Source organism: Podarcis melisellensis (genome assembly GCF_964234715.1).
Source record: "Podarcis melisellensis genome assembly, chromosome: 14".
Lineage (NCBI taxonomy): Eukaryota > Metazoa > Chordata > Lepidosauria > Squamata > Lacertidae > Podarcis > Podarcis melisellensis.
Genome location: NC_138546.1, coordinates 14,426,499 through 14,448,192, shown reverse-complemented (window position 1 = coordinate 14,448,192; position 21,694 = coordinate 14,426,499). Strand labels below are relative to the sequence as shown.

General features: G+C 45.9%; 1 protein-coding gene across 8 annotated transcripts in view; it reads right to left on the bottom strand.

Moving 5' to 3' along the window:
• Window positions 1–21,694, bottom strand: part of ABCC6 (ATP binding cassette subfamily C member 6) — a 48,056-nt gene that overhangs the window by 3,465 nt on the left and 22,897 nt on the right. For 4 of the 8 annotated variants that reach the window (XR_014162808.1, XM_081887913.1, XM_081887914.1 and 1 more), the window contains 20 exons: window positions 21,230–21,407; window positions 20,191–20,352; window positions 17,713–17,805; window positions 17,422–17,625; window positions 17,187–17,333; window positions 16,371–16,458; window positions 14,275–14,344; window positions 13,732–13,858; window positions 12,771–12,947; window positions 10,966–11,133; window positions 9,220–9,400; window positions 8,999–9,059; window positions 7,660–7,750; window positions 7,160–7,367; window positions 5,919–6,229; window positions 5,201–5,400; window positions 3,978–4,104; window positions 3,146–3,247; window positions 1,039–1,185; window positions 418–576 (listed from right to left, as the gene is read on the bottom strand). Coding sequence is in view for 5 of the 8 variants with exons in the window: in XM_081887913.1 (XP_081744039.1) it covers window positions 418–576; window positions 1,039–1,185; window positions 3,146–3,247; window positions 3,978–4,104; window positions 5,201–5,400; window positions 5,919–6,229; window positions 7,160–7,367; window positions 7,660–7,750; window positions 8,999–9,059; window positions 9,220–9,400; window positions 10,966–11,133; window positions 12,771–12,947; window positions 13,732–13,858; window positions 14,275–14,344; window positions 16,371–16,458; window positions 17,187–17,333; window positions 17,422–17,625; window positions 17,713–17,805; window positions 20,191–20,352; window positions 21,230–21,407 (3,001 nt within the window). In the remaining 3 variants the exon portion in view is untranslated. Of the gene's footprint in view, window positions 1–31; window positions 170–417; window positions 577–1,038; window positions 1,186–1,999; window positions 2,308–3,145; window positions 3,248–3,977; window positions 4,105–5,200; window positions 5,401–5,918; window positions 6,230–7,159; window positions 7,368–7,659; window positions 7,751–8,998; window positions 9,060–9,219; window positions 9,401–10,965; window positions 11,134–12,770; window positions 12,948–13,731; window positions 13,859–14,274; window positions 14,345–16,370; window positions 16,459–17,186; window positions 17,334–17,421; window positions 17,626–17,712; window positions 17,806–20,190; window positions 20,353–21,229; window positions 21,408–21,694 lie in introns of those variants that run through there. The other 4 variants (XR_014162807.1, XR_014162809.1, XM_081887915.1 and 1 more) reach the window with 4 other exon arrangements.

The following is a 21,694-nucleotide window of genomic DNA, read 5'->3' as shown; positions in this document are numbered from 1 at the left end:
GAGCAGAGGGAAAACACCAGAGAATTCTCACCTGGGTCTGGACTAGGGATGGAGTAATCTGTCCCTTTCAGGCTTTCTCCATGTCTCATCTTCCAGTCTTAAATTGAGTTCTCCATATTTCTACATCCAGCTTTGGGCCTCCCCTGGAAACCTAAAGGGGATGCAAGATCTATGGGGGTGTTAATGCTGTACGCCCCTCCAGCCTATGCTCAGTTTGTATGCATGGGAAACTAAAGCCATATATCTTGAAGACACCACAGCCTCTGCTGAAACTGAAGCTGAGTAAGTACAGGAATCTTGGAGACTGGGGTGGTGCATAACAATGTTGTTGTAACCTGCCCTGGGATCTTATGGTGAAGGGAGGGTTAGAAATCCTATTAATAAACTGATCACTTCCACCAGGAAGCTGCTTCATACCTGTGGGATAATGGCAACCTTGCTTCTCAGGTCATGCAGACCCAAAAAGGCAATATTGATCCCGTCAATCACAATCTCTCCCGCAGCAGCTTCGACTAGCCTCAGAAGTCCCATGGCTAGGGAAGACTTCCCGGCCCCTGTTCTTCCAGCTATGCCAACCTAAGAGATAACAGAGCTTTGAGATGCAAGAGAGGTAGCAGAGCTGTGAAAAGCAAATTCAGCCAAAAGCTTGGATTTGTGCTGCATCTTTGCCAATGCTGCTTTTATTCCAACAAGACAATTTTCAAACATCACAGTCACACGTAGGAAAACGAGTTGCAGGATTTCAGCAGGAATTTGCAGGAAATGAAGCAGTATGCCCATCCCAAAACTTTTGCAGACACGAAAACAGGGTTCGCATAGACCATCGTGAGCACAAATCATCCTGAATGCACAATCAAAAGGATGTCTGGATTGGACCTCAAACCAGGAAAGTGGGAAAAGATCAGCTTCATATAACACCTTTCCCCACATCTTCTCTTTGGAAAGGATGCTATTTCTTCTTGAGTTGTGCTTACCCAATAAACACACCTCCCTCCAAGTACTTAAGGTGTCATAAGCACCCAAAATGGCCCGCCTTACCTTTTCTCGTCCATTGATCTTGAGGTTGATGTTCTCCAAAGCTAATTCTAAGCCTGGCCTGTATCGCAAGCTGTAGCCTTTGAATTCAATCTTCCCTTCAGTGGGCCAGTTCTCATGCAGGAGGTGGTTGTCCAAAGTCCAGGGAGCCTGGGCAGAGACACAGTGGCACCTCAAGCTCAAAAACATCAGGTCTCAAACAGCTGTGAAACCGAGCAACTACAAAAGGGTTGCTATAGTAGGGCTTTAAATCCTGTGGCTTCAGGGTTAAGCAGATGGGCTGACATCAATTTTCTTCTGAGCCACGTTTGGGGCGAGAGAGCTAGTAGTAAGAAGCGTACCATGCTAGTTGCCCCTGTCTGTGCAAACTTGTTGGAAGGTGCACAATCCTGAGCCAGCACTCTCCTTGCTGGACAAACCAACAACTACAGCCAGGAAGGAAAGGTGCAGAGTGAATGAGGGTGAGACAAAAGACTGTTAGGCCCTTCAAACGAGCTCCGTTTGCTTCATAAAAGAGAGGAGAAAATGGAGGCTGATGGGGCAGGAGAGACAGCTGCTGGCTTATAGGCCACAAATATCTGAAAGGTTGTCTCCTTCTCTACAGACCCCCTCAGTGTTAGGGGAGGCAGAAGAGGCCCTCTTGACATTTCCACCTCTCTTGGATGCATGGAGGGTGGAGGTCTAGGAGAGGGACCCTAAGCTGAGGATTCCCACACCACTGAGGTGCCTCTGGCACCCTCCCTGGGAAGATTTTGTAATATTGCTGTCACCGTGCATGCCTGAAAGGCATGAAAGACATCTAACAGATGAGGAAGAGAAGAAGAGTTTGGATTTGATATCCCGCTTTATCACTACCCTAAGGAGTCTCAAAGCGGCTCACATTTTCCTTTCCCTTCCTCCCCCACAACAAACACTCTGTGAGGTGAGTGAGGCTGAGAGACTTCAGAGAAGTGTGACTGGCCCAAGGTCACCCAGCAGCTACTTGTGGAGGAGCGGAGACGCGAACCCGGTTCACCAGATTATGAGCCTACCGCTCTGAACCACTACACCACACTGATTATGATGAAGGTGACAGCATCCCAAGAGAGGAAGGATGGAAGGAAATATGTAGTCCCAGAATCCCAAAGACTTAGAAGCTATGGAGGTGTGATCCTCTCTCCCTTAGAAAGAGGCAATGATGGGGATGGAGCTAACTTATGAGTGAAGCAGTTCCTTTTCTCTTTCCCACTAAAGAAGGCTTGTTCTGTTTTTCTTGCTTCTGCCTGCCTTCTACTGCAAGAATGGGGAAGTTTTCTGTCAAGGGTCGCATTCTTTCAGGGGGAAATCCATCGTTTCTCATTTTCTCCGGTCTGAACTTTGGTCTTTTACATTTCTACATTTGTTGTGTGTGTGTGCGTGTGTGTGTGTGTGTACACACACACACACACACACACACACTTATTTATTTCATCAGCATTATAGCGAAGATTCTCCCCAATAGGTACATTTTTCCTAAACAATTCCGCCTAAGGTATTTTTGTGTGTGCGCACAAAGTATTTTCTCCTAATATAATGCAGTTTTGTATGTTGTTTTCAGTAGCATATGCATTTATCTGCCCACTTTAACATAATATATGCATTTTTGGACACATGCCTTGCCTGGAGAACTACATTGCAAAATGAAGGCTTAATTCCGAAGGACAGCTCTGGTTCGGTTTACATATTGTTTACATTATGTAGGTTTGCTTTTAAATGCAAGCCGAGTCAAATTACTCCTCCACCAGAAGGCCGGAGCCAAAGGTGGGAGGAACTGACCCTTCTCTCAGCCCCCCTTATGACCTCCCTGCTTCTCTCTCTCTCTTTCTGCCCAGAGGGTTGCTGGAAGGACAGATCAAAATTGCTAAGAACATGAGAAAGCCAAGCTTGATCGGGGCAAAAACTTTGCACCTTTTTCTCATAGTGGCCAACCAATGAGAAGCCCCAAAGCAGGACCCTGAGAGCAACAGCATTCTTCCCCCAAGTAGGAACTCATAGCTTGGAGGGAGCTTCCCCACCTATTCTCACACCATGCATCAATCCACCCATTTGGGCTTTCTACATGAATTAACTGAAGGAGAATGCCATCACTTACCTCTTTGGGCGTCATTGAGTAATCAGTCACTCTCTCTACAGACACAATGTTGTTATCCATTTCTGCTAAGGAGCGCACCATCCAGTTCAAAACACCGGTAATCTGAACAAAATGAGAGTGGGGAGGAGGCACAAAATGACAGGGAGCTGAGATGGATTAGGTTGTACTGGATCCACATTCCTCCTATGGGCAGCCAGTGTGGTGTAGTGATTAGCACGTTGGACTCAGGACGTGGGAGACCAGGGTTTGAATTCCCCACTTGGCCATGAAGCTCACCTTGAGCTCTTTGGAGAAAAAGGTGGGATATAAATGCAATAGTAAAATAAAATAAAATTATACTGAAAATTTAAAATGCAAATACAGGCCTTATAAGGAGGAACTGCACCCCTCACACCTTGAAATTGCATTTTAACTTTTATCATTCCTTGCCTAAACAACCAGGGAGTGAGGCTAACAGGATTCATAACCAATACATTGAGTTAATTTTAGGGCAAGGAACAGGGAAAGAACTTGCTTTTGATGGCTAAAGAATCCCTGAGAGAAAGCCACCCAACCTCTGTTTAAAATCCTCCAATGAAGGAGCGTCTACCATCTTCCAAGGCAGTCCATTCCACTCCTTTCTTGGAATCTGAATACATTGGTTTGAGTATCAATCAATCTCCTTTATTGGCACAAAAAAAGTGCATCGTATAGCATGTGAATATAATACTCTACAGCTCAAAATCCCATGAGCCTCATCAAACCGATTCCTGTGCAGTTCTTGCTAAACAAAAGCAAACAAACAACCTTGTTTTCTTTGCCAGATAAGGACATGGTGATGTGTTCAGGTTACCTGCAGAGCACAGGAAACAGAAAAGCCCACGATCCCTGGACTGAGGTGTGATTTGTTCACCACAGCGAGTAAAGCTGCAAACAGGACGATGCCGTTCCCCAGGAATTCTGTGTTCGTGGCAAGCCACCTGGGATATTAAAAGAGAGAGAGAAAGGTGCCTGGTTCTCACATGTCACAGACAGACTGGATGCAAAGGAGTGGTGGGAGGCACCATCTAGGGAGCCCCCAGTAATAATAATAATAATTATAATAATTTATTATTTATACCCCGCCCATCTGGCTGGGTTTCCCCAGCCACTCTGGGCGGCTTCCAACAAAACACTAAAATACAATAACCTATTAAACATTAAAAGCTTCCCTAAACAGGGCTGCCTTCAGATGTCTTCTAAAAGTCTGGTAGTTGTTCTTCTCTTTGACATCTGGTGGGAGGGCGTTCCACAGGGTGGGTGCCACTACCGAGAAGGCCCTCTGCCTGGTTCCCTGTAACTTGGCTTCTTGCAGTGAGGGAAACACCACTGCCCTCGGCGCTGGAACTCAGTGTCCGGCAGAACGATAGGGGTGGAGACGCTCCTTTAGGTATACTGGACGAAGGCCTTCCCCCAGGGGGAAGAAGGCTCAGTCCTGAGGGCCACATGGAGAGGTCTGGAGGGCCACCGTCATCCCCCGGGCCTGAGGTTCTCCACCCATGTGTGGTGTGCCACAGGACTGCAAAGTCAGCCATTTTCTGGGGCCTGGAGACCAAGGGGCATACTGTGCCAATAGGGTAAAGGTAAAAGACCCCTGGGTGGTTAAATCCAGTAAAGTCAACTATGGGGTTGTGGTGCTCATCTCGCTTTCAGGCTGTGGGAGCCAGTGTTTGTCTATAGACAGCTTTCCGGGTCATGCGGCCAGCATGACTAAACAGCTTCTGGTGCAATGCGACACCGTGACGGAAACCAGAGCACATGGAAACACCGTTTACCTTCCTGCCGCAGCGGTACCTATTTATCTACTTGCACTGGCATGCTTTTGGACTGCCAGGTTGGTGGGAACCAGGACACAGCAACAGGAGCTCAACCGTTCGTGGGGATTCGAACCACCGACCTTCCGATCGGCAAGCCCAAGAGGCTCAGTGGTTTAGACCACAGCACCACCCGCATCCAAAAGGACAGCCATTCTGAGCCCAACTGTAAAAGCTTGGAGCATGGCATTCTCTTTCCTTCTCAGAAGCTGTAACGTCATACCTGTCAGCCACCACGGCCGGGAAAGACGCCCTGTGGTTTTCGTCCACCTTAAGGTCGTTCTGCAGAATAAAACGCCGCTGGTCCTTGTATGCACGGATGACGATGCTGCCTTGGAAGGTCTCTGAAATGTGGGAATAGATGGGCGAGCGGCTGGCAGCTTCCAGGCGTTTCAGCTGGCAGGAGGTGGTGACGAAGAAGCTCTGAGAGACAGAAGGAAGAAGAAGAAAGAGACATCATGGAAGCAGAGCGGCCTTTCCCAAGCTGGGGTTCTCTGGTCCTTGTTGGCCTCCAACTCCCATCAAACCCAGCAAGCAAGGGATTGTGAGAGTTGTTGCATTAAGCATCTGCAAAGGAACACTGAAGCTGAGTGTCCAATCTACTATTACAGTAGCTCAGGAAAGTAAGTCATTGTTTAAATTCCAATGTAGTCTTATTGCTGTTCAGCCACTGTGTTGTGAACTAAGATCTATGGGCGTAGGGCAGCATACAAATTTAATCATAAATAATAATGATATTTTATGGGCGGGTTTTTTTTAAAGCTTTCTGTTTTTCCCGTGTTTGTTTTAATTTTTGTACGCCGCCTTGAGTCCTGGTTCTGGGCAAGAGGTGGGGTATAAGTAAAACAATAATATTTTAATGAAGAGAGCAGGTTGCACATTCACCTCTAATTACAACTATGAACTGGCCCACAAACATGGCAGAGGGAGCTAACGTGTACCTGGAACACAGCATACAAGGCTGTCAGGGGGACTATAGCCACCACGGCTATCGGAGTGGCCATGACGATAACCACGTAGATCTCTAGCAGAATGAAGAGGAACCCCAGCAAGGACTTCAGCTTGTCTGGGATGATGGAATCAATGGCGTCCATTTCTTTGGAGAAGCGGTTGAGCAGCTCGCCACTAGGCGTCCATTCAAAGAATGACATCGGCAACCGGAGGACATCGTGTAGGAGCCTCCGGAAGAGCTCGTGGGAGGCCACCGTCCCGGCCAGGAAGACGGAGGCTATCGATCCAAACTTCCCAATGGCTGCAATACAAGAGAGCCAGTGTGGCGTAATGGTTAAGAGTGTTGAACGATGGCTTGGGAGGCCAGGGTTTGAATCCTCGCTCAGCCATGTAGCTCAGTGGGGTGACCTTGGGCCAGTCGTCGTCTCTCAGCCCAACCTACCTCACAGGGTTGTTGTGAGGGTGATATAGGGCTGTATTAGACAGGGAGGTACTGTGTTTTAGCCCTGAGGGATAGCTCAGTTGGTAGAGCATGAGACTCTGAAGCCCAAGGTTGTGGGTTCAAGCCCCACATTGGGTGAAAGATTTCTCACGGCAGGCACTTGGATTAGATGATCCTTGTGGCTCCTGCCAGCTCTTCTATGATTCTACGAGACAGTGAAAACCACACACGCCACCTTGAGCTCCTTGGAAGGAAAGGCAGTATACAAAGGGGATAAATAAATTGATAATAATAGATGAGAGATACTTTCTTTTATTATCAATATTAAGATGGCCTCAACTGGTTAACTCGATAGATAAGATAATGAGGGCCTTCCTAGTTAGCTCACTGTTATGTACTAAGCTTGGATCCTAGAACAGTAGGCAAGTAGGATCCTTGAAGGCAACAACTGATTGAATGGCAGGAAAAGACCAATCAGGCTTCAGGAGGGAAGTAGAATCAGCCAATCAGACAGGTTAATAATGTATATAAAAGCCTGAGGTTTGGGGGGCAATTCAATCACTGTTTTACAAGCTGCAATAAAAAGCATGAAATCACTACTGTATTGTACACTCACAATAGCAGATTAAAGCAAAATACTATGAAGGAAAACAACCAAATTACACCAGAGACATTGATAACCAGAAGGAAAAGTGACCTGGGAAAAGTCTCAGGGGCTGTGTAGTGAAGCCTCAAGGGCCACAAGGAATTTGCAGAAAGGACCCAGGGAGACTGCAGGGCTGAACAAACCTTGGGCGAATCCGAGGAAAAAGTAAACGCTGATTCGGAGCTCAGTATGCTGCTGCGTTCCATTGTAAACGGGGTCGTTGGCCCACAGGCTGAGCCAGTAACCTTGGCAAAAGGATGCAGCTTGTTGGCAGATAAACAAAATTAGAATGTAAGCCCAGAGGAAAGACCCCGCCACTCTCAGGTAGGTCAGGTAGACTGAAGTCTTCGCCTAGAGAGACAAACGGGATAAAAAAAGCTCAGGCTGCCTAAGCTAGGAAGACAGGAAGCTGCCTTTTATGGACACATCTATATCACACATTAAAAAAATCTACGATGCCACTTCAGACAGCCATGGCTTCTCCCAGAGAATCCTGGGAGCTGTTAAGGGTGCTGAGAAGAGACCCCCGCCGTTCCCCGCCCAGAGCTATGTTTCTCAGAGTGGCCTAACAATCAATCCCTCTTCCCAGGGAGCTGTGATAGAAAACTGTGTTATTATACACAACTAAGTCATATCAAATTACCCTCCCAGTTTGCTGTTTCTCGCCTTCCGTCGTGAATTCTGCTCCATCTGTTTCCTTGCAACCGCCTCTCTTTTCCAAAGACTTGTAAGACCTTGATAGAAAGAAGCAGCAAGATGGGTTGATTTCATGTATTGGGTTATCACAGTCCAAAAAGCTTTACTTGGGGCACAATCCTATTCTCAAATTCCACTGGCTAAGGGTTCGTAGGGTTTGGTGGAAGCCCCCGCTAAACCGACAGAATACCAGCTATGCAGCCCTGTTTCCTTTCCACTGCAGTTTGCCTTCTGCATTATTCATCTCACTGCCCACTGCAGCAAAATTCATTGCCATTGTGCTATCCCACCCCGTTCATTTCAATTAAAAGGAATGCAAATGGGGATAAATGTCATCGCTGACATAACTTTTGCAGACTAAGAGTAGCAACAACAACCATAAATACCGGATGTATTTCCTAGACTGATTTCCACCCTGGATACAGGACAAATACCGTATTTTTCGCTCCATAAGACACACTTTTTTCCTCCTAAAAAGTAAGGGGAAATGCGAGTACGTCTTATGGAGTGAATGGCACTGCGCAGAGAGGAAGAGCTGCACAGCGCCCCTTCAGTGAAGCGCCTCTCCTGGCTTCTGCCTTAGCTGCACGCAGCCTCTTTGGGCAGGGGGAGACTTCATCCCGCTGCCCGGGAAGGGCTGCGTGCGGCTATCCCAGAAGCCAGAACAGCCAGAGGCTATCCCAGAAGCCAGATCCCTCTTGCTGCTCTGGCTTCTAGGATTCAGAATATATATTTTTCTTGTTTTCCTCCTCCTCGCCTTATGGAGCGAAAAATACAGTAAGTGAACACTGGCAATTTCTATTCCTTTTTCCATTCTTGTCAGAATTCTCCAAGATCCCTACTTCCCAGATGGTATTTTCTCCCTTCAAAAAATAGCATGGATTTTCTTGTGCACCATCAGAGTGAAAATATACCTAAGGTAAGTGAAAGGGCTCTTGCTGTGCTTTAAAGAGCTTTCGGGTATTGCCTCAGGTTCATGACTGAGGTCACATCTACACCACACACGTAAAACATGGAGAATCCTGGGAACTATAATTCATTAAGGGTGCTGAGAACTGCAGCTCTGTGAGGACAGCAGCCTTTACAGACACGGTTTCCAGGACTCTTTGTAGGAAGCCATGGCTGTTTAAGTGATACAAGGGTGTGTTAAATGTATGTGTGGATGTGATGTGAGGTTGCAATCCGAACTATGGCTACTCAGAAGTAAGTCCTATTGGATTGAGTGGAGCTTACTCACAGATAAGTGTGGTTTGCAGTTTCTATAACTTACTATCTCGATTACTTACCCTCCAAGTTTCCCGTGGCAGGTCATGTGTCCTTTGGTGACAATTTCAACACTTCCTGTACCTGTGCAATTAAGAAGTTTCAAAATTTCTGCATGGGTGTGAGACAGATTTTGCTATAGCTCCCAAAATAACAAGGGGAATGCCTGAAATTAACAAACACTTCAGGGGCCGATTCTTTACTGATGCCTCATAGCATTATGATCCGTTGTGACTTGAAATACCTTGTAAATTCTGGTCTTCTTTCTCATCTGTGTCGTGTGACCTCAAGAAGTCTGCAAAAGCCCATTGTCTCTGCACAAGTTCATGGTAAGAACCTTTCTCAGAGATCGTTCCGTTCATTATAACAATGATGTTGTCCACTTTGGGCAAAATATGGATTGTGTTGGTCACTAGAACACGAGTCTGGAAAGAAAAGAAACAATCCATCACTTTGTGGTGTCTGTTCTCTTTGATTCCACTGTACCATACAAATAAGATTTCCTGCTGCCAGATATTACATCTTCCTGTGCTGACAACAGTAAAAGGTAGAGGTAAAGGACCCCTGACAGTTAAGTCCAGTCGCGAATGACTCTGGGGTTGTGGCACTGATCTCGCTTTACTGGCTGAGGAAGCCGACGCTTGTCCGCAGACAGTTTTTCTGGGTCATGTGGCCAGCATGACTAAGCTGCTTCTGGCGAAACCAGAGCAGTGCACGGAAGCGCCATTCACCTTCCTGCCAGAGCAGTACCTATTTATCTACTTGAACTTTGACGTGCTTTCGAACTGCTAGGTTGGCAGGAGCTGGGACCAAGCAACGGGAGCTCACCCTGTTGCAGGGATTTTAACCGACGACCTTCTGATCGGCAAGCCCTAGGCTCAGTGGTTTAGACCATAGCACCATCCGCTGACCAATAGTAACAGACACAAATAGAAAAAAACAGGGGTTCAGGCCAATATACAAAGACACAATACGGTATACGGCAAGCAAAGTATAACAAATGCATTCATCACTGTTGTTGGTGTAATGACGATAATAATAATACTTATCAATTTTATTTGTTACCTTTTACAGCAAAGTGTCTCAAAGCAACTTAGGTCATCAAACGAGAAACAATGAAATCAAATATTAAAACAGCAATAAAACAAGACGGGGGGGGGCGGTATTCAACTTAGTTTTACTCGAAGAAGATCCACTGAAATTAATGGACCTAACTTAGCCATGTTCATTCGTTTAAATGGGTTGCTCTGAATAGAACTTAGTTGAATATAACCCCTAAAGTACTCCTCCAAGTGTGTGTGTGTGTAGAAAGAGAGAGAATGAATCCTACACATCCCACTTAATGATGAGCACCACTAAGCCCATTGGCATATCTAACTGCCCTCCTAATTAAAGATCAAAAGTCTGGCACCTAAAAACAAACAATGATGGCATCAGGTGAGCATTCACCAAGCAGGGAGCCACCACTAAAAATGCCTCTGTCTTTGTCAAGTGCCAACTAGAGGGACGAAGGGAGAATTTGCTTTGGTCTGCTCTTGCTACAATACCCTTCCCCAAACTGGTGGTGTCATCCAGACATTTTGGACTCCAACTCCCATCAGTCCCAACCAACATGGCCATTGATCAAGGATGATGGGAACTGTAGTAGCTGGTGGCTGTTGGGAGACAAAATGCTGGATGAGATGGACTCTTGGTTAGATCTAGCAAAAAGATTAAAATTCATGTGCACCGTTCAGAAACTATATTAGGCATGCATCAGTTTGCGTTATGTGTGTGTATATCTTCTATGCCCAGTTTCAAGCACCATTAAACAGCGGATTCTAGTTTAACTTCGCTCCTTCTTCATCATTTTAGCACTAAATGTGTTCCTCTTCTGAAACTCTGACCTTATGTTCAGCTGGATGATTTTAGGACTACATACTGGATCCTTTAAAGTCATGAAAGAAAAGGCACCCATATCGGGCTTAAAGAGAGAGGGTGAAATTAGTACCTTGTTTTTTAATAAGCCGTTTGATCCAATGACCTGCTCAAAAATGTACTGGCCAACCTGAGAATCCACAGCAGAAAGGGGGTCGTCCAGAAGGTAAATTGAAGCCTTCTTGTAAACAGCCCGAGCCAGACTGAGTCTCTGCTTCTGTCCTCCAGAAATGTTTATGCCCTGTTGCAACACAAAAAGTTATCCACAATACATACACACATCCCTTATCACACAGTTCCTGAAAAGGGTTTTTCATAAGTGAGGCGGAAATTGGTTTTTCCGGTTTCCTGCATCTGCAAAACCCCAGATTGGCTAGAAAATCACTTAAGCATTGTGCTGAAAAGTCTTCTGGATTTAGGAAACTCAGCCTTTATACATCCATCCTATGCAAGGCCAGGCCATCCAAATATCAGCTTCATATAAGAAGCTGCCTTGCAAAGAGTAGACCATCAGTCCAGCTAGTTCAGTATTGTCTGCAATGACTGGCAGTTGCCCTCCAAGGTTTCAGATGGAGACATTCCAAGTTCTACTTAGAGGCAGACAAATCCCAAGCATCTCCATCAATGCATCTCCATCAATCCATGTGCTTTGGCTGGAGAACTGCATCCAAGAATTTGGAGAAGTGGGGCTTTTGAAGAAAAGCTGCATTTTTGGCTCACATAATGTTTTGGTAAGTACTAAACCAATAAGTTTGCAATAAAATGCGAGCCAAGCCCAAATTCTTCCCCCACAACTACTTGCAGCATCTACCTTAAATTGCTGTATTTTTCAGTGTATAAGATGCCCCCATGTATAAGATGCCCCCTATTTTTGGGGACTCCAAATTAAGAAAACACCCCTCAGCACTACCTGTGTATAAGACGAGCCCCAATTTTAAATCTAATTTTTGGGTGAAAACCCCCTAGTCTTATACACGGAAAAATACAGTAAATCCCAATACATCTTTTGTTTACTCCTGGTGTAAACAATACTCAGCAAGACAAACCTGACTCAATATAATGCAACTTCCTATGGGTTATATCCATTGCTAGTCTGACCCAGAGTAGACCCACTGAAGTTAGCAGGCATGCCTAACTCAGGTTCTTTCATTTCAATGGGTCCAAGTAGAGCTTAGCTGGAAACACTGCTATGCTCCTGCAAATATTGTCACAACCTGCACCCCACTTTCACTTTGTCAAAGATAAACCCACAGCTGTCAGGGACCCTTCCAGGGAGGAAGACGAGGAAGACAGTATAGATTTACAGCAGGGGTTTGAGGGAGGTCGCAGCTCAGAGGCAGATGAGGGGGGAAGTTGGGAGAGCCAGAGCAACAGCTGGCTGACACGTTGTCATTAGAAAGCATTCCAGACCCTCCATCTCCCAGAACCCGGTGAGCCTTAAAAGTAGGAGAGCAAAGAGCTCAAAGACAGAACGCAGGTAGCAGCACGCATAGAGATGATAAGAATGACGAATGAGTGGGAGATGGGGAGTGGGGTGGAGATTCACTCGGGACAACACCATTATCCAAGAGGCTGGGTTCTATAGCCCCTCTCTGTAAAGACTGAAATAAAAAAGGACTGTAAAAAACTTTTCCTTGTCTTTATATATTTTCCTGAGCAACCAGCCGGGAGCGGCTGGCAGCATCCTGACAGCATTGCACATAATAAAAATCAAAATGGAACACGGTGCAACACATACCGCAATAGGACTATAAAATACAAAAAATGAGTCTCATTTCAAGGTGGGCACTAAAACACCTGTAGAACATCCCAAACAATCAGGTATTATCATCATTTTTCAAAATTAACTCTTGGCCAGACAAATAATGAACCAAGAACCTTCTCTCCGATTTCTGTCTGACTTCCAGCAGGGAAGCTCTCCAGGTCCAACTCCAGCGCACAAGCTTCGACCACTCTGTTGTACCACCTCCTATCTATCTTCTGTCCAAATGTGATATTGTCTTCCACTGACATGTTTTGTATCCAGGGTTTCTGGGGAACAAATGCTACTGTGCCCTGTGAAATTAAATTAAGAGATGATCACCAGATGCAGCATGGGTGACAAACACACACTATCTAAGAACCAATTACAGTAGGATGCTAGTTTAATCCCCCCCACTAAATAAACAAACAGAAAATAAAATGATAACACTTTTTATTCTCTTTGAATGCATTTTTTAAAAAATCAGTACAACATCTTTGTTGATGATGGAAAAGAGGCATGTAAATGGTCAGGGAGAGAGATTTCTAGGCTGGCAATCTAAAAGATTTCAAGGCCGTTGAGGAACATGTACTTGGAGCCATTAGCTTTCAAAAAATGAGGGTAAGAAAGGATGTAGCTCAGAAAGCAGCTATCGTTAACTATATATACATTAGTCTCATACACACAATACATTTAAAGCAGGTTTAACACACATTTAAAGCATATGGCTTTCCCCAAAGAATCTCAGGAACTGTAATCTAAAGGTTCTGGGAACTGTAGCTCTGCAAGGGGTCAACTATAGTTCCCAGCACTGGTGGAGGAAGGGGGGTGAGGGGGGTGCGGTCCGCGCTGGGTGTCATCCCTGAGGGGGTGTGACATTGCTGTGCCACCCCCTGGGACACTCACCCCCCTGCCTCCATGGGCGGATCGCCCTGCCCCCGGTTGCACAGCATGCGCACCGCTCCGGGTGCCAGAGCAGCTAGCTCCACCTCTGGTTCCCAATATTATTTGGGGGAAGCCAGGTGTTTTAAATGCACAGTGTGGATGTGACCTAAAACTAAAAGCTTGCTTAGGATGGGAGGGGGGAGAAGCTTTTACCTTCGTAGCCAGAGTGCCTTCTGTTTTGTGCAGCTCTCCAAGCAATGCTGAGAGCAGTGAGGATTTTCCCGCTCCAACCTGGCCAACCACAGCGCACAAACTGCCCCGAGGTATCGCTAGATTAATCCTGTGTGGATGGTAACATATACTCCCGTGAGCTTCTGGCACACGCTGTTGGAAGTGCAACAGCAGAGATAATCCGGGGTGCAACTTAAGAGTCAATTCTGTTGTTAGTAAGTCAGCTAACCAAGAGGGGTGGTGGCAGAGGCGATGCGTGCTCCTCAAGGTGTTGCTGTTGTACAGAATTAAAGAACTGTAGAGTTGGAAGAGACCTCCCTATGGTCATCTGGACCAACCCCTTGCAATGCAGGAATCGCAGCGGATCATAATCACAGCCAGTTTATTGGAAGGATTAAGAAACCCCGACAGCTCAGTTCATTTGCTTTTGTGGACCGCCCACCAACCCAATCCATAATCAAGATTGAAATCAGGAAAAGAACTCATCTTTAGAAGAAAAGACCCAATTTGCTCGTGGCCATTTACCTTTTAAGGCAGGGAGGGCTCTCTCTGCTCCAGCTGAAGGTCCCTTCCCTTACCATAACACAATCCTGCACTGAGGAAGAAAGGCAGAGGAGCACTTATTATATGTATCTTGGTACAATCGGTGGCTTGCTATATCGCTTGCTATACAAGCGAGGTTGTTATAATGGGAACATATGCTCACCGTAGATACAATATAGAAAGTCGAGAGCATTAAAGGGAAAAGAATTTTGCCTTTCCAGATCATAAACAAAACACATCTGGATTCCCCCTTATTTTACAGATGGGGAACTTCAGGGGGCCTCAAATGTGGCCCTTTATGCCTCTCCACCTGGCCCCTGGAACTCTCTATAGGCCACACCCTCTCTCTAAAGGCCACACCCCTCAGCTGGCCCTGTCTCACACTCTGTCTGAATGTTCCTCCCTGGCTGGAAGGTGTATAGAAGTCTGGTAAGGGCTTTTGCCTCATGTAGCTCTGCCTTCGCAGTTGGGAGGCAGAAATGCTTCTGAATGCCAATTGCAGGAGTCCTGCTTGGGGGCTTCCCGTGGGCACCTGGTTGGCCACTGTGAGAAGACGATGCTGGACCAGACAGGCCCTTGGCTGATTCGGTAGGCTCTTCTTATGTACAGAAGGTAAAATTTACTTCCGTTGCTCTGCCCCCTTTCCCCCCTGGCCCTGCACACCCCTGGCATGTGGCCCTCAAAAGGTTGCCCAGGAGGGAATATGGCCCTAGGACTGAGTATGGTTCCCTATGCTACTTTATTTACTCACTATACATTTTCTCAGATAAATGCCTTTCTCAGATAAATTCCGGCTCAGGTCTGGCTAGTGATGGAAAAATACGTCAATTTCTCTCAGCTTCTCATTTTCCCAATCTTAATTTCACTTCTCCACATTTCCACATCAATGTGTAATTTTTAAACTAAAGTCCTCATGGAAATTCTTCAGAATTTTAGAGTGAATTTCTCCTAATATACACATTTTATATACAATTTTGTCTAACTTTTTTTTGCAAAGCACATTTCCTCTTGTATGAGCTCAGCTCCTGGAAGAAAGGCGGGATGTAAATAAATATAAATGTTATAATAGTAATATTTCCATTTCCCCCAATATTTTGCATTTTGTACGTTATTCCCATCAACATATGCATTTTTATGCATACTTTACCACAGCATGTACATTTCTGTATGCCATGTTTAGCTGGAGAACTGCATTGTGAACTTTGGAGAAATCTGATTTTTGAAAGCTGGCTGTATTTTCATTTGTGTATTGCTTCAGAAACTGTGAATTAGGTAGATTTGCTTTCAGATGTGAACTGAATTGCATTGCTCCCCCAGATCTCTAGCTGGCAGAGATGGCTCACCCTATCCTGCTGCATAACAGCATGCCACTGTTGTGGGGATAAAAATGGGAGGGTTCTGTTGGTTTTTTTGACTACGTGCAATTCTGTGCAGCTTCACACAGAATGAATTAAGAGTTGTCCGACAGCCAAGCATGACTGAGCAGAGAGGAGTTACCTGCCTGGAGATATGGAAACCTGGATTTAGGTCTCACACAGGCATAATGATTTATGACCTACTGACTGGAATGTGTTTGTTGGTCACTGTGGTGTTCTGAGAGTCGTTTGGTTCTGTTCAGAGAGAGCGAGTTAAGATCCATGTATCTGTTCCTGTATATAGTAACTTGTAGAGTCTGCTGTACATAATAAACACCTTATAAGTAATCAAGTTACTAGTAGCAGCCTTTGTTCCTGCTTCGTCCATCCTGCCTGCAACTGATTGCTTTCTGGAACTCTGCATATGCTCTGCTAAGGTCTGGCTAAGGTCCTGCAACAGGTCAAAGTTGCAAAACACCAACAGGTTCGGCCATCAGAACATAGGAGCTCAGTGGCAGAGAATCTGCTTTGCATGCAGAAGGTTCTGCCTGGGTTCAACCCTTGGCATCCCCAGGTAGGGCTAGGAGAAGCTCCCTGCCTGAAGTCCTGGAGAGCTGCTGCCAGCCAGTGCCAAGAATGCTGAGCTAGGTGGTCCAATGGCCTGACTCACTATAGGGCAGCCTCCTATGCTCAAAAGGAAACCGCCCATAAGCTGATACTTACTGCTGTCCAAAGAACCAGAGCCCGTTTCCGTTTGATCCAACTCCTCAAGGCAAAGAAAGGCAGCTAAACGGTTCAGGGAAACTTTTGCCTGGAACAAAGAAAACACACAGCTGAACCTTGATCTGATGTGTAGAGATCTTTCTTATTCTAATTAATTCAAGAGGGTTCTGGAAGCTTCTCTGTGTGAAAGAAGCAAGCAGAAGGTTCCTGGTGTTTGGGTTATTCCTTCAGAGAAGCTTAGTACAGCTGGCTCAAACTTTTATCTCTTTTTGTCAAGGTTGTGCTGACTATGGTAGTAGGGCCAGATGGAGCCTGGGTTTCACTTTCTCCTTCTATCTGTTTTCCTTCTGGCCTGGTGTTCTGTACATAGTATGCTATAGTGTTAAGGTTTAGGCTTATTATAAGTTACTATAAGTTTAAGTTAAGTCTGCTGCAACTGGATTTCTTATGGACAGTGTCAATCCTGAATGTATTGGATTTGTGACCATTATGCTCATTTGTCTTCAGTAGCAGTAAAGCTCTACTGGATGAAATATAATTGCCTCTGGTCTATTTTGGGGGAATCCTGCAACGTCTTTAAGTTTTTACTCTGCTAACTATACATTGGACTCTACTCTGGATCAATACCGAGTAGAATTCCATGATAGGCATCTGGTTGGCCACTGTGAGAACAGGATACTGGACTAGATGGGCTCTGGCCTGATCCAGCAGGACTCCTCTTATATTCTAAGAACTTAGCTCAGATCGCCAAGAAGGGGAGCTACAGCACCTCCTTGCTACACTCATGCAAACTGAAAGTTGACTTCTGGGACTCACCTGCACAACAGCATTGATGGAGAAGGGGAGAAAAGAATGAGCCCTGTTGAGTATATTGATCAGGGTCAGAGACACAAAGGCTTTCTGCACATCCAGGATGTTTCCCTCATCTGCCAGCGTGTAGACTGCGAACATGATGAATGCAATCTGCAGAGAAGGAACAAGGGGGAGACAGTTGAAGAAGATACAACAGTTTGTCCAGCTGTCTAAAAAGCACCAACCCCACCCCACTCACCAGGAACGTTGATGAGTGGAAAGAAACAAGAGACACAGAGAAAAGGAACTGTGATGCCTTAAGAGCTTGAAGTTCTTGAGTCCGGACACTCAGCGCCTTGTCCATGAAGTTTTCTTCCCAGCCATGCAGTTTTAGGATCCTGATGTCTCTGAGAATGGCGCTGGTGAGCTTCGCACGGCTGTCCTTATATTTCATCTGAGCCTCCTGAGAAACAAAACAGTAACAGAGCCCGATTTGGTTTCAAGCGCGGAACCAAAAACTTGCTAATTATTTGCAAGCAGCGACTCATACCTGGAACTGGCTTCTCTTTTTGCTGATTGCGAAGTTCAGCGGCAAGAGGAATAAAAACACAGCAATAGCCGTCAAAGCGTATGGCCCGAGGAGCTAATAGGATGCAAAAATCAAAAGCAGTATTAGGTGAAAGGAACGTGGAGGAATAGATATTCTCTCTCTCTCTCTCTCTCTCTCTCTCTCTCTCTCACACACACACACACACACACACCTTACATGTTCTGTCACTGTCAACCTTACATTTATTCAGTTGTCAGAAAAGGATATGAGAGTTGGGGTATATTAATAATGAAAATTACTATAATGACTTTGTGAGCCATTCAGAGACTTAAGTTGCATTCAGAGGCCATGACCAAAGTTAACAGAATTTGCAGGCAAGCAGTGTTCCTAAATACTGTGCTTTGGAGCACGCAGGGCAACATTTCCCTGGTGTTCTTTCCACTTGCCTTCTCCAGGGTGACCCAAGGAGCTGACCCTCAGCAGCTGACTACTTCTTTTCATTCCAGTCAGCGGCTGCAAAGCTCCTTTTTCATGCTGATTGGGTGGTTCTTGGATGCTGGAGACTGAGATCCTTCTGCAGAAACAGTTATGATGCCCCCTCCCAGCAAACCTGGAGCCTAAACTGGGCAAAAACATCCCCCTCCAAAAAAACCCAACCCCAGCCCAATGAGGAATAAGCATTCTTACTTGTCACAGAATGTTCAGCATCAACTGGAAAAGGAAGGGGGGGTGAGGAAATGTCCTGCTGCAGCCTTTACAGCAGGAGTGAGCACCCCTCTGGCACTCCAGAAGTAGCAGGACTCCAACTCCCATCATCCTTTGCCATTGCCCATGACAGCAGGGCCTGATGGCAGTTGGAGTCCAAGGACATCTGGAGGGCAGCAGGCTTCCCATCCTTACCTTACAGCTTACAGAGTTGAGGGGGAAGGTACGGGTGGCTAGAAACCTGAATACAGTGATAAGGTAAAGGTAAAGGGACCCCTGACCATTAGGCCCAGTCGTGGCCGTCTCTGGGGTTGCGGCGCTCATCTCGCTTTATTGGCCGAGGGAGCCGGCGTACAGCTTCTGGGTCATGTGGCCAGCATAACTAAGCTGCTTCTGGCGAACCAGAGCAGCGCACGGAAACGCCGTTTACCTTCCCGCCATTTACCTATTTATCTACTTGCACTCTGACTTGCTTTTGAACTGTTAGGTTGGCAGGGGCAGGGACTGAGCAACGGGAGCTCACCCCATTGCGGGGATTCAAACCTCGGGTTAAATACTTAATTCGTTCCAGAGGTCCGTTCTTAACCTGAAACTGTTCTTAACCTGAAGCACCACTTTAGCTAATGGGGGCTCCCGCTGCTGCCGTGCCGCCAGAGCACGATTTCTGTTCTCATCCTGAAGCAAAGTTCTTAACCCAAGGTAATATTTCTGGGTCAGCGGAGTCTGTAACCTGAACCGTCTGTAACCTGAAGCATATGTAACCCGAGGTACCACTGTAAAAGCATTTCTGCTAGGAGGTGACATACTGCAACGTTTTGTTGCAGGTTGCACTTGCATGCTACCAAATGCCTCCATTATGAATACTAAGAGTCTTGTTTCCTTCCCCTCCAAAAAACAACAACTCCGTCACAGATACATTACTCAATCCACCTGACCTTTCAACCAAACATTTTGAAGAATTGTGTTGGACTGACTGTACTAAAGGAGAATCAAAGAACTTATTTCCTATCCAAGGCCTTCACTTAGCAATGGATTGTTTAGTTAAAACTCCTTGAACTGCTTCTTACGTATTAACAGAGACATCTAGTGGTCAGCTGAACAGGGCTGAATTTGCATGAATTCGGCTAAGCAGCGAAGGCACGTCTTTCACCACTGGTCCTCTCCCCACTGCAATTCTGGGTGGATTAGCCTTGACATAAATGACTGATTAAATTGACTTATGTGAATAGTGTCCATTTGGTAAACACAATTATAAAGCAGTATCGGCATTCTGGCACAAGAATACATGTAAGAAACACTGCTTTGCGCAGGCACAGTTATCTACTACTCGACTTCCTTCTGCTTCCTTCTGTGACTCACCAAGCCAATATGTCCACCAGCCATGCATAGTGGCTCATTACTAGCTGGATCAACCAAGTGGTTTGTTGACCAGTTAGAAAAAGGCTGGGGAACCCTTTCTACCCCAAGGGCCACATTCCCTTCTGAACAACCTTTTGAGGGCCACATGCCCAGTAGTGTGTGGGGCCAGTGGCAAAAGAGGGTGAAGCAAACAAACCAAACCCAAACCCTTTATATACTGCACTAGTCTCTACACACACTCACACAAAGGGTAATTAAAATTAGATGGCTTCTTTTTAGGAGTGGCTGGATTATTTCTCTTTCATTGTACGGTATTCTGGCCTGTGCGCCTGTATGCAACGCAACTTGTCTCCTTGGCTTTTAAAGTCCTATATGACATGCCAAAGATCTAAGAGGCAGGCAGGAATCTTTTACCTGCCAAAGGAAGACGAAGCAGACGATAATCCGGATGGGGGCAAGCCAAGTTCCGTTAAAATACGTAATGAGATCTGTTAGCTTCTGCACGTCAACAGAGACCAAGTTTACAATTTCCCCCTCCGTCGTCGCCTTCTTAGCTGCGTCTGACATGGCTAAGATCTGCAAAAGAGAAAATGAAACCCACAAGGCCACAAATTGAATAAGGTTTAGAAAAAGACAGTGACCGACATCCCAAGATAAAGGACTCCGAATTCATTTTATGAAAATCTTTCAACCTGTTTGTCCTAAGGCAGAGGTGGGGAATCCTTTTCAGCCAGAGACAAAAGCAGACAGAGTAGTGAATGTGAACTTTACCTTTGTACAATAACCCCTGGTCCTGCTAGCTAGGGATGATGGGAGTTGAAATCCAAAAACAGCTGGAAACCCAAGTTTGGGAAACACTGGACAAGTGGGTCAGGACCCACAGGTGGGATGTGAAGCCATCCCAGGTAGGTCATGGCAAAGCTGTTACTATGGCAGACCAACTCAAAGAGAATCGCATGCGGTGTCTGGGCTAGAACAGTCTTCTGACAAGACACTCATTTTCTCAATGAGTGCTCCAAAATGGCAGAAGAAAGGAAAGAACCTTTTTCAATAGGAAGGATATTTCTGGCCAACCATATGCCCCACCTTCTATAACAATGCCCTTAGCGAGGGAGCGAGGGACCAGCCAGAAATGTGATGGAATAGTGGTGCAATAGATCATCTCTACATATGGAGAAATTGGGCTGTTGTTCCACTGTGTTTAAAAAGGTGTGGTTTTCTGAGAGCTGAAAAAGCAATGGAAGATGAATAGGGGAAACCTGGGAGGGGTATTTTTAACCACGATGTCATGCAGATGTCCATAAAAGGGCCATGAAGAAAACATGGCTGTTTCACAGCAAATGTACAGTGTGGAAACAGGCTTTTTGCCCGTCAATCTTCCTGGATCCAGTTCACAGCAGCAATGAGATGGAAGGAAAACAAGGGAGATGAGCCAACAAACAGCAGGCTTTACCTTCCGATATACAAGGCCTGTAACAGCAGTCTTCAGCCTCACTCCCAGCACAAGGCACATATACATGTATTGCTGCTCCAACAGTGTCTCAAGACAAGCTAAGAGGAACATCAACGTTGCATAGAAATAACCTTTCCAATAAGGAGCCTCTGGATCAGTGATGAAATCTAGGAAGAGACTACAAAAGGAGAAAGCACCGTCAACGACACACCTGGAATGAGGGCTACCACAGAGAGAGGAGCCCTCACAGCAATGCTTCAGGGCAGGATGAAGAACACGGGAAATGGACTTGAACTAAAGCCTGGTTGTCGGGTCATCTATCTAGCTCAGTGTTGTTCACTCTGATTAGCAGCAGCTCTCCAGGATCTCAGCAAAGGCCTTCCTCATCACCTGCTACTTGGTCCTTTCTTAACTGAAGATGGCCAGGGATTGAACATTTGGTAGGCAAAGCACATACATGCTCCC